This window comes from Motacilla alba, chromosome 2, assembly GCF_015832195.1.
Source record: "Motacilla alba alba isolate MOTALB_02 chromosome 2, Motacilla_alba_V1.0_pri, whole genome shotgun sequence".
NCBI classification, from domain to species: domain Eukaryota; kingdom Metazoa; phylum Chordata; class Aves; order Passeriformes; family Motacillidae; genus Motacilla; species Motacilla alba.
The window spans coordinates 9,183,199-9,196,134 of record NC_052017.1 but is presented as its reverse complement, the minus strand read 5'-3'; the positions used below and the strand labels follow the sequence as shown (position 1 = coordinate 9,196,134).

Here is a 12,936-nt window from a genome sequence, read left to right as displayed (position 1 = left end):
CAGAAATATTCAGGGGTTTTAGGTTTGGGGTGTTTTTCAAAGTAGACCAGCTATCCACCTTTTTCCTTAAATATCTGGGTCCAGACAGGTGAGAAGAGGCATTAAATCTCGTTAGAGTTCTTTTATAGAACTGTTTGGTGCTTTGGATTGCAGCAGATTTTTTTTAAAGTTACCTTTGCCTTCCAGGGAGCAGTTTATTCAGTAGCTGAGGAAGAGTGGATTTACTGGACTCCTAGTTATCACTGCATGGCAATTTGTTTTGTTGGATAATTTATTTTTTTTTTAATGTTTAGAGTGTCCATCTTCATTGTTTTCTGCATTTTATGATGTTTCTATTATATTTACAAAATAACTTTATAAAAATATGTAGTGTTTTCCTTGAAGTTGAGGATTTACTTTTATTGCATGTTTTGTGCCTCACACGGTAGCAAAAGCAGAATGCTGCCACATACTCTTGTTAAACAGTCTCGATGTGCTTTCCTTACTTGTCTTTATTATGCTTTACTTGTACAAACACTATTGCAGCCTTTCATTTTAAAATCTCATCTCCTAATTTTAAATGACTGCCTGAAAGTCTTCCACCTGCCTGTCAGCCATTAGGATAGGGAAGGACAGCGTGGGTGCAGGGTGGCTGGAAGTGCTTAGTTCTGTACTGGGATGAAGCCCGATGGATCTGGAAGCAGGGAATTCAGGGGGTGAGCAGCGTGTGCTCCAGGACTGATCCCTGTCCACTAGATGCCACTATTACTGCTCCTAAACGGGAACGACCAAGGGCCACTGAGGAAAACAACCAGGGACTACGGAGATAAGCAAAATAAAATGACTAAAAGGTTTTAAAAGTTGAACAGGGGGAGGTTGCCCCTCGGAAGGCTGCTCTCCCCCTGATTGCAAACCGCAGCTTTTCGGCTCAACCACTGCAGGATTTGCTGTTGGAAGCACTGGACTCACATTTCCAAAACATTGTATGAGAAATGACGCTGTAGAAGCCACTGCTGCTCTATCTGTATCATCTCTACCTTACTTAGAAAGTGAATATAAAAGTAGAGATGTAAGTTATGAAAAAAATCTTTTTTAATAGATGGAATATTAAAAATATGTTGTTTGCTGAAGACTTTACTTGTAAATGTTGAATGTGGGTTTGTGGACTATATCTTTTGAAATAAGCTTCCTGGCATACAACTTCATGTCCTCTTCGAGGAATAGTAACATTAAATTTTTTTTTCTTTTTAATTTTTGAAAAGAGATTTTGAAAAGGAACTCCGTACTATGGGAAACAGCAGGGAGAGAAGAATAAAATACTATAACAATCTCCTTCATACTTCCTAAACATTTAACATCTGTGACCTTGAAGTTCAGTGTCTTGAGACTTTTGAGATGCAAATATTATGCTTCCCATTGGAAAAGGATTTAATCTCTCCAGTAGGCAATTCAGGCTCTTACTGTGGGTTGTAACACTGACCTTTTTATTAGTCCTGGACCTTATAGCACCTCAAAGTACTAGCTAGGGGAAGGAGTGGGAAGTGACGTCCATATTCAGTGAGAAGAAAGGATTCTTTTCTTACAGAAGGTTAAGTTGCTGGAGAATGATGCCCATTGAAAACATTACAGTAGGTTCTCTCGTTAACTGCAAGAGCACAAATGATGCAAGCCAAAGTGGCAGAAGTTGCCATTTGAAACACACCACTGGGTCTGTGGATTTTATTTTTTACAGGAACAGAGCACAGTGACTACAGTATGGGGCAAAACTTGAATTTTATACAGGGCTTTACTGTAATTTGTTAACAATTGTCAGGTAATTAGTGCAAAGAAGCTGAAGTGTGGCTACTGACACTGTCTGATGAGCATCTCCTTTCTGGCTGCTGCAGGAGTTGGAAGAGCAGAAGAACCAGGTGCTTCAAAGCATCTGCTTAAAGGCTCCTTTGCAAAGGTCACTTGTCAGTGCCATGTGAAAGTTTCACTGCATGCAGATCTAAATAATTAATTACTGCACAGCACAATCTTTTAATTTACATATATCAAGCTTTCAGCTTCATGCAGACAAACTCCAGTATCTCTATCAGTCTTCACACCTTTGCTCAGTAGCAAAAGACACTCAACAAGAATTTTTTGCTGGTGTTATTCAAAACTGTGCCTTGTCTTGGATACATCTTAGTTTCAGTCACCAGGTTAGCCGTACATGGTGGTGCCAGGATGGGATATGTTTCTTGTGCCAAGGACAGCTTTTCTTTTTTACATAAACTTTTTGGGTTTGTTGTTTTTTTGTTGGTTTGTTGGTTTTTTGTTTTGTTTTGTTTTGAGGAATGACTGCCTATTAAAGAACTTCATGAATCAGCTGCCCAATAAATAGAGTTGCCTTCAAGGTGAAGGTTGACACTCAGCACAAGTTTCCAAAGATTTTTTAGTACCTCTTAAGCACTTGATGCCCATCTCCTTTACAAAGTCAACAAACTGGTGCAATCAACTCTTAAAAACTGTTTCAGACTATAGGTTTTTGTGGTCTCCTTTTACATAATTCAGTAACTGGATGTCAATCATGAATGTAACGTGGTACTTCCTCGTAGGTAATGGAGGTCATACCTATGCACTAATTAATGACAAATGGCAATAATAATGAATAATGATGGGTGTTTTCCATTTTCTTTTAAACCTCTCTCAATGATCAGCCTTCTAGAACCTGTGTTTTGACTTACTCATGGTTTAATCTATCTGTTGTATTTTTTCCACTAGAAGTTGATAAGTATTCAGTTGTAAGTATGTACATCATGCTCCAGGAAGTGGTCTTTAATAAAAGACATCTGACACTATTTGAGATCTTATTGGGCACCTGAGTTACAGTAAATTTGTGTGCTTTATTCTTAGCATCTAACTCTTTAGTACATAAATATTTGACAAAATTCAAGATTTTAAATAAATGCTCGTAAAAATTTATGTTTGTGTTTCTTCTCAAATATTAAGCCTATCAGCAAAAGAGCCAAATGGATAAAGAAGCATTTCACTGTTTCCTTGGGTGTATGGGTGTATTTTTCTTCTGGTTTATTCTCTTCTTTGGAAACAAATCTAGCAGCCCTCTAAGAGCCAACACGAGCATGCTGTTTATGCAGATTTTTCCAGGTCTAAGTATAACTGTTAAGATATTATTATGGAAATTTCTGCTTTTTGCTGACAGCAAATGATAACACCCTAATAACAAATATGTGTCCCTGTTGCTCAGTCTCACCCTTCCCTCATTCTGGGCTTGTGTAAAGTGCAGATATCCTTTGCATGTTACGTTCCCTCTCCTAACACATCTTCAATGGAAGTTCAGGATGAGCACACTCTCAGCAGCTATAGGCATACAGAGCATGGTGTTATTAAAACATCACTCACTCTTTGAGCTTCCTCTGCCCTGATACATCTTCTGTAAAATCTGGGAGCTTTTCCACTTTCTTTTTTGCTGTATGCCCAGCTTTGGACATCTCTCTCACTGTTTGAGGCCAGCTGGTTGCACAGCAGGGCCCAGAAAATGCACCATGTACTGACTCCCTGTAAATCCCACAGTGACTGGGATAGTTCATGGTAGACTAAGCTGGACATTTTAAATATTAGCTGTAATTTAATTTAATCTGTTTTTCAAGTAAAAATGAGCTTTGTCCTGGATCTAAGCCATTTTCAACATCACATCTACCATTTAGCTTTCTTGAAAGTAAAAGAAGGGCACTTTTGACAATTTTTCTTGGTAAAATGGCTCTCTCTTGCCTTTTCTTCCCTTGCAATCTGTGTAATTGAAAGCAAGTTTATTTAAAAGACATCCTGAAAATTGAATGCCCAACCTCATTTTAATTTTTTATGTCTTATATTTTGCCACAGAAACCTTATCAACTTTAAAAAAATAATTAAAAAGTCAAAACACACCCAAAACCAAACAAACCAACCCCAACAAAAAAAAAAAAAAAAAAAAAGAAAGCTCCAAGCAAACAGAAAAATCTGGGAAAATTTGTACTTTTTTAGAAAAAGCAGCTGAACTATGAAATGTATTATTTGCACGACTCCAGTCCAACTGTAATCCCCGGCACAAAGATCGTCTGTATTTTAGAGCTGGTATTTGCCAACCCCTCCTTGGGGCATTCTGCTCTCACTCCTCTCTCCTCGTGCTGCATTTAGCAGAGCCCAGTGCTATTTGTGGTTGCAGCCCCTCCAAAGCTTATTATGCCCATATTTCAAGTACAAAAGCCAAAGTAACTTGCAGTTTCTCCCTAAGCAGCCCCAGTGTTTTTGGATAGATTGTATAATGCAGCTCAGGCTCATGTGCTAATTGTTAATTTTAGAATTTAAATGGGTTTTGTTCTATTCAAAGGAAGTAGGCTGAAGGTTTCTGAAAACTCTGAGTTTAGGAAAATGGTTTGGTCTCTTTTAGAGTTTGTGAGTGCATTAGCTTTTCCATCCATGGAGATATCCTTAGATGATACTTAATGCAAAAATCTTTCATTTTTACTGAATGTGTATGCTTTTCTGGACTCTAAAATAAGGTTAGAATTATTTTCAAGGTACATTATCTCTAAAAAAATGCATGGAATATTAGTTGTTTATGTAAACATAGATTTTGTACTAATTATTCGTAGCCAGTAATGGTGGTATTCCAAAATACAGTTAGCTGTGTCAGGTTATGTTTCATTTTGAACAATCTTGTTCCTAAACACTGAGATGTTCTTCTGTTCCTTTCTGAATCAAAATCCTATTCCTGTTATCCATCCATTTACAAGTTGACTGATATTTATATACTTTGGTTATTTTCAACTGCAGCAGGTTTTTAAACAGAGATGAATATTTTAATCTGCTGTTAGGCTGCTTTTCACAGTACATGTCAGAAAACCAAACCCTATTTGTCTATGTGGTTTCCAAATTAAAACTAGTTTCCAATAGCAAAATTAGATTCAGATGTAGGGTTTTAATTTGAATTAACTTAATTTGGCAGTTGTAAGTGACAGGAGGATTGGAAAGGAGAAGAAAGAAAAAGTTGGCTAATTTCAATGAGGTATTTGTGTTTAACAGTGAGGGCTAATAATGCCCTTTTTCTGCATCCTGGTTTGGTTTATTTTCTTTTATGCCATTATTTGTGTTTAGTGAACAGCTGGGCCAGTAGTTCCCATTTGTAGTCTTTTAGCTCTGTAAAGTAGCACAGAAAGTAATGGACGTTTGCAAATTAATGCTTACTCTTATTTTCTGCTCATCTGATGCAGTTCTCCTTTTGGAGCATAGATGTAGTATCAGAGCAGAAGTAATTACTGTGTTAAAACTAGGATTGCAGTAGAATATTTTGCTAATTAAACTTGTTGCATTTAAATTGCTTCCTTTGGATCACTATATAGAAGAGAACTATTTTGAACAATAAATGAAACCACTTTCTTTCTCAGAGACCCAGAATTGCAGATGGTCAGATTGTATGTGAAGCACCTAGACTCTGAATTAGGCTTTTGTATGAAAGGGAGAAAGGTAATTTGAATGTTTGAACTCCCTGTTCCTCCCACACATACACAGGAAGCTTGCCTCAAAATGAACAATTCTCTAAATAAAGACTAATAAGAAGCTAAATTAATTAGAAGGTGTGATTTGAAAAGACATTGATGAGGAGAGTCTGTCATTTCAGACAAATGGAATGGAGCTAAATAAATTAGGCCACATTAATATCTCATTGTTCTGTGAGGAGCTTTCTTTTATTGCATTCATTAGAGGGTACTTCTTGAAATAAGCCTTTACTAGCCATTATGGATTCAGTTCTCATTTACCAATGCCTAACACACAGCTCCCACATTAAAAATGTTTCAGCAAATCCACACAGTTTCTGCAAATTAATATTTATAATTCTGGATGCTGCACTTTTTATCCACATCATAGTAGGCATTGAACATTAAGATTTTCTCTCACTGAATTGTCAGTAAAGAAGTCTTACATCTAAAGATTTGGGAAGCAGAAGTCAGAAAATACTTCATAAAATAAACTGTATGCCTATCTCATACAATAAGATATTCCTCCAACTAATATTCTTTCCAGTATTTATTTATTTTCATAGAAAATATTCTGTCTCATGACTTCAGTGGTCCTTTGATAGCTTTTTAAAGTGTCTTTTAAAAGGTTCCTTCAGTATATAATTAGGATACATTGGAAATGCGCATCTCATCACGCCCTTCTTCCTCTCAGAAAACAAAATGTGTATTTTTCCTTTTCTTTTTTCTCTTTCCTGCAGATGGAATATTTGGGAGATGTCAGCAAGTGCCAGTAATAGACATCTATAAATATGACATTTCAGCCCCTGTTCTGCAGCACCTGAGGATCATCCTGGAGCAGCTCTCACACAGAGGTACAGTCCAAACTCTAGACTGGGGTTAGATGATCTGGAGGTTACAATTATTTGTGCTCCCTCTGAAGTGATGTCACCAGAAGTTTTTGAACACATTTGTGTTTCAGCCCTGCTGGTGGAGACTTTATAAAAGTAAAAAGCCTTTGGATTCACTGAATCTGCCAGGAGGACCTGGGGAAGCAATTCCAGGAGAGCTGTTTCCTCCCTGTGTAGCACATGTCTCTGACTGACACTGCACTAGAAAATGTTAGCATCCATGAATGCTGGTGTCACATAAATAAATCAGCAGGAAAGAAAAAATGTTTGCCTTCTGCGCTACAGCATGTTGTAGGGTGCACGGGCAGTGACAAAACTTCCAGTTGGCTGAAAACAGTTCTGAACTTTCTAATAAATTCAGATAAAAAAACTGCTCTGATTTCATTACCAGCTGCAGCTGGTCTCTTTCTTTTAATTTTTGTTCACCTTTCCAATGTTAATCTCTCTGCTCTTTCCAAAGCCAGAAAGGATTTTCTAGCTTTTGAATGGCATAACTTGAACTAACAAATCAAAACTTGAATAAAGTGAAAGCCAGTAAGGTGAACAAACCTTTCGGATACTAATACACGAAATAAACATCTCTTGTAGACAGTCACTGGACCAAGATATTATTGTAATCCAAATAGTTCCAAGAATATTGTTGGAATGTTCAGCTTTGCACTTGCATCATCTGTGTGGGTGTTTGTACCTAAATATTTTCCAGTTACAATCTTGATGACAAAGTAGTAATAGTGTATTAGCATGATGCTAGTTTAATTATGAGAAAAAATTGGTTTCTCAGAAGTTTGGGACCCTGCTTAGAGACTGGACTTCTAGTTGAGACACTCATTTTGAGCATTTAAAATTTTTCCAGGGGTTTATTTGCTGTCCAGCAGCCCATCCAAATGAGACAAACTCAGCAAAACTTGATTGTAGTAGCTCCTGCCTGATTAACAGTTACATGTGAATAGTACTTGTGGCTCTTTCACTTGTCATTTTCTAAAGGCTAAGTAATGCAAGCAAAGTTATGAAAATACTCTGTTGTCAGGGCAACACTGTATGAGTGAAAAAACTTCTGTCTGGGCTGTGTTTGAATATAGTGAGGAAGGAGGAGAGGGCACCTTCATCTCATTAGGTCACCTAAATAAATACCTGAAGTGATGATGCACACATGGACAGGCAGCAGTTATTTACATCACCTGAATACAGGTCAGGTGTCCTATGTAACTCTTCTCCTATGAGGATGTCAGAGGTCAGAGACCTGCAGGAGGCTGATGTCCTTGTGAAGGGAACATTCAGAGGGGGATGGGATACCCCAGGTCATGTCAAAGGATGCTCACCTGCCTCCATCTCCCTGTTGACTGTAAGATTTTGGTTAATTAAATGGAATTGTTGTGGCCTCCCCTTCTAAGTGCTCCTCTGATCAATAAAACCACCCTTCCTAGGACTGTTGTTATCCACAACCCACCCTTCTGCATTTAACTTTTTTTGTTGCAGGAAACCGTAGTATGCTTCTTTTAAGGAAACTTGCCTATTGAAATTTGGTCTTGTCTCGTAGTTTCTTATAGCAAGAAAATGACAAGAAAAACACAGATTGAAACAATGGTGAAAATAAAGGACTTTTGCTTTTATCTTACATTCAGAGATGCATACACAAATGTGTGAATTCAAACTGATACAAAACTTTTGCAAGCTGGTTTTGTGGTCTCTAAGTATCCCAATGAAAGGAATCTTGAATATATCTATGAAACATAAGAGGATGCTGGAATGCTCTTGCTCAAATCATTGATGTCATAAAATAACTTTTTCTTTTTACTCTTAGTAGCTTGCAAATTTTGTTTAGCGGGGACAGAAATATGGAAGGAGTAGAATCAATACTATCAAATTGATGGATTACTGACATAGGATTGCTCAGAGAAGACTCTGCTGCTTACTGGTGCTATCAAATGTAAAACATCCAGCCCTCAGGTCATGTTTTCTGGCTGTGATGGTCACTCTGACAGTTAATGCTGTTCTCCTGCACATGGTGTGCAAAATGGGATGGATAAGCATTTCTGCAGTAAAGGTAGACAAAACATTGTCAGGACTGCAAGTAGTATTTCGGGCAACTACCAGAAAGGGCTTAATTTTTTCAGAGGTCTTATTTCCTTTATTTGTGTGATACCCCATTCTTGTCATATCCAAAAAAAATCTGTCTAGCTCAACTTGGTAGTGCTCACCTTCCCTGGAGTAGATAGGGGACAGCATCTATTCTCTACTTTCTGTAAGCAGCAGGACAATGTTCCCATGAAAGATTGTAAAGCTGGTCTTGTGATTAGTAAAAATTTTAGTATTATGTTGAACCCTTTCTGTTTTTATTAGATGTATATACAGTTAAGGATGAAATATTCTGAGGGTAATTAACTTGAGTCATCTTCTAGGTTCTTATTTATTTAATTTTCTAACGTGACTTGGTTTGTCTATTTCATTATATATATATATGTATATATGCACATATACATATATATATATATCTTTCTGATGCATTCTTGCAGAGTTACTAAGATCTTCCTTTTCCTCCCCAACCCTGAAAATAGTCTCTTGACATCTATTTCCATAGAATTAAAAAACAAGAGCAATAGAAAAACCATGTAAAATGTACATTCTTTTTCATCCTTTGCTGATTGCTTGTAAGTAAGTGGTGCCTATGTTTGAATCATGGCCCAAGTGGAAGATTGTGTGGTGAGATGTATAAAAAGAGTGTGTGGTGAGATGTATAAAAAGAGTGTGTGGTGAGATGTATAAAAAGAGTGTGTGGTGAGATGTATAAAACAAAGGACAGTGTGATGTGAATAGCAAATAGAATTTGTGACTCTGCCAACTCGAAATGTTTACTACAATGGGGGAGAATAAGACAGAGGCTTAGATGAGTGACACACCTGATGATAATCTATTTAATAAAGGTCTTTGACTGAAATTGAATTCAGGTTTCGTAATGATACAGATTTTATGTCTTCTTTACACATTGAGTCTATCTTTGTCTACACTATCGACTGGGTAGATTGATGATAGAAATGAATGCCTTGGAATATTAGACAGTTCCCTACAAAGAAATGATCTGTTAGCATTCAAATATCCTTGCTCATGTCATTTTCACTCACACTGTCCTTGAGTGCTTCAAACCCTCATGAAGATTTTGTGAAAGTTCAGTGTTTATAAATGGGTCTGTCTATATGGGAAAAGCCCTTCTCACTGTTGCTGAAACATGACAAATCACTTTCTGAAGCTGATGGTACTTTATATTATAATCCACAATAATTTATGAGGAATTGAAACATATTTCATTGTCTGATAAACAGGACAGTCAAAAGGAGGCCATGTAGATGGGTCTGAATCGTTTGAAAAGGGAAGTGAAGGAAGTGTCAGTGTAGAAAGTAGTGCCTGAAGGAAAGGGAGATACTTATCCCTGTGGTTGGTCCTCTGCATCCTCTTGTCCATCTTGGAAGAAGATACTTTATGGAGTATACAAGAATGATAAATCATGTGTGCATTTCCTGGTTTGAGCTAAAATGCAGAAAATACTTTTTCTTATTTTTTTGCACCTAAGTGCATTAAATGTATTAATTTTTGTTTTTTCTTCTTGTCCCTACAATAGTGACATTTATATTGTAAAGGCAAAGTATTCACTGAAATAAAATTCTTGACAAGGTTGTTGAAACAGTTCCACATTAATTATTGACCTGTAAATCAGAGCCATGAAAAGATGAGATAGGAGAGCTAAACATGGGACACCATAACTCAAACATGAAGTATAAATAGTACTTGAAATACCACCATAAGCCATAATGAATGAGAACAGTAGTATTTTTCAACTTGCATGTTCCAAGAGGCATTTATGTGGGTTTCGTGGGATTAGAAATAGTACCAGGGGTTAGAAAGAGCACCATGATAACGTGGTACCAACTCTGTGAGTGTGCAGCTGCCACAGCAATGGGCATTCCCTGATGGAGGAACTCAGAGGCAGAGGCTGAAGGACACATTTCCTTAAACACATCAGGACAAGAGGATTTGCTCAGGGTCAAAACAAATGCCCAGCTGACTTGGGATCTGCCTCTGAGAGAGGGTACTGCATGTTTAGGGAAAAAAATGGAGAAGATTCCAAGCCCAGAGAAGAATTTTACACGTTTTTGCCTTCTCAGCGCCGTGTCCGTGGTGTCTCCTGAGCTGGAAGTTGTGGTTTTGTGTTTGCTCCCCGCCCTGTGGATGCTGTTTCTAGAACAGCTTGACAGGTTTCTGTGTATTGGAAACAAAGTATGTTAGACTAATAATCAGTATTTCAGCTTGTTTTCTGTTTCACTCAAAATGTAACTGAATTACCTCTATTTTCACCTTTCTGCAGGAAATCTGTAGAGTGACTGAAAAACAGATCAGTTATATATTTTTTTTATTTTTATGTGAGACTGAGTCACTCCTAAATAATTCCTCAGTATGCTTGCTGCCCCTTAATTTTTGCAATAACACCTTGTTCAAAATGATAGTTTAAAAGAAAGCAGTTTATTTCACTCCGTTATGAAGAAAGTCCTGCTTAAGATATTCAGATATCAACAGTAATATTAAGAGAACCAAAAAGAGTACGATGTGCTTTTAAATTCATTTAGCTTAAGTGAGCAAGAAATTCTGGAGAGATTCATGGACTGGAAGTAGGCAACATCTTCACAGACTATTGGAAAGAAATAGTGTTTTTCCCTCTTGTTTGCTTTCTTTGCAATGCAGGAAGCTCTTGACAGGGAGAAAAAATTATCTGTCTTAAATTAATTCTAACCAGTTAAGTGTAAGGTGATTAATATAACTTTGCTAGAAATAATTTTATACTCTTACAGCAAATTTGTTTAAGAAATTGAAATGATTTACAATCGGTTAACTTGAAAATTGAAATGAATGTGACCTGTCACATATAGCTTGTGAATTACAAAAGGGTTGGTAAATATTTTTTTCACTCAGGACTATTTTTCAAGAGAAAATATGATTTTTTCACTCCAAGAAAGGTAAGAGTTGAAAGTAAGTCTTTATTAGCTCAGTTTTGAAATAAACTTGAAAGGAATGGTGCTGTTCTTGCACGTATTTGTGAGGTGATTATCACATCATTATGGAGGAATACAGAAACCTGAAACCCTGAGAGGTAGGAGAAAGCAGGTTTTTCTTTAAATTGAAATATTGATATAAATGAAGGCAAACTCTTCTTTGGCAGAGAGCAGTGTGTTTACATCTAATTTCTTGGGCATCAGCCTGCTCCAGACATCTGTCTACGGAGGAAATTCTTCTCCTAGATGGCTGCTGAAGCCAGGAATTGAAGCATAACTCCCATGATGAGCTACACCAGAGGAACTCAGCTGGGACTGGACATATTTACCTTCTCCTGGTATCACTGTCACACTGCCTTCACTTTTTGGCTCAATGGACAAAAACGTGCTGAAAAGGTTGCAAAAAATTCCTGCCTTTGTTAAGTGGTGAAGCACCACTGACATTTTTTGCTTTTCAAAGACATAAATGGAAGTTCAGAAAAGAATGAGTTTCAGAAAAATCAAAATATTTATTTACAGAGCAGCAGATCCTGTTTTGGACACCCATGTGTTACACAGCTCAGAATCAAACAAAACAGATTTTATTTTTTTCTGTTTGATTCTTTGTATGGCTGCTCTGCTTACCAGACATAATCTGACATGCCACTGACTTGTCAGATACCATATAATATAATTGTGAAAAATGATCTTTTCAGGAAATTGGTATTTATGAAGAATGCATTCGAATTATGAAAATTAGTATAGGAGTGGAACAGATTCCATCTATCCTGAGAAAGATTAAAAATTACAGAGGAAAGCCTTTTGCAATGTACATAGTGTTTTATCTGCATCCACAACACTAGTGTGTAAAGCTTTTTTGATTTTGCATAATGTGATTTTTTCTGTTTTTGGAGACATATATGTCATCGTGATAGCACCACATTCTCTTGTTTAAATAGAATGACCAATCAGAGCTTTTACTTGTGCTTTTGATAAACGAATACATTAACTAATATGTTTGGTACAAGGGAGAAAAGGTCTGCATGCCTCCTTTGTGTCATGTTTACACCAACTAACAGTGACAATTATATCAAATTCTTTGTGGCCAGGTAATTTTACAGATCTCCTTCCAAAGGAAACTTAGAATTTAGTGATATTGTAATGTAAATATCTAAGGCTGCTGATCAATTCCTGCCTTGCTTATTTTGTTTAGACGATCTTTGAGGCACCTCATAAATTTTAACCTTTGCATTAATATTTTGTCTTTTCTATGTTTGTGCTGGCTCTTTTGCAATTCGTTCTCTTTCTGATCTTTGAAAACTGAAGACTGTCTTTGTTTCTTCCTTCTGTGGAAAAAGCTGCAGATGCCTCTTGTTTTTCCTTTTGGACTTCCCTAAGCGAGCTCAACAGGCATCCTCTGGATGGTTCTCAGCATTGGATTGAGCAGTGGCTCAACTGCTGAATGTCTTTGGGATGTTCATGAATGTGTTCCCCTGTTAATGGTGACACAGGGAGCTCTGAACTTCATTCTTTCTCTGTTAGGTAATT

The 12,936-nt window shown here is 37.0% G+C and overlaps 1 protein-coding gene across 1 annotated transcript in view; it reads left to right on the top strand.

The window, feature by feature from the left end:
• PTPRN2 (protein tyrosine phosphatase receptor type N2) overlaps window positions 1-12,936 on the top strand; it is a 633,980-nt gene that overhangs the window by 155,444 nt on the left and 465,600 nt on the right. The window contains exon 3 of the mRNA XM_038127342.1: window positions 6,221-6,334. Within this exon, the coding sequence (XP_037983270.1) occupies window positions 6,221-6,334 (114 nt within the window). The remainder of the gene's footprint in view (window positions 1-6,220; window positions 6,335-12,936) is intronic.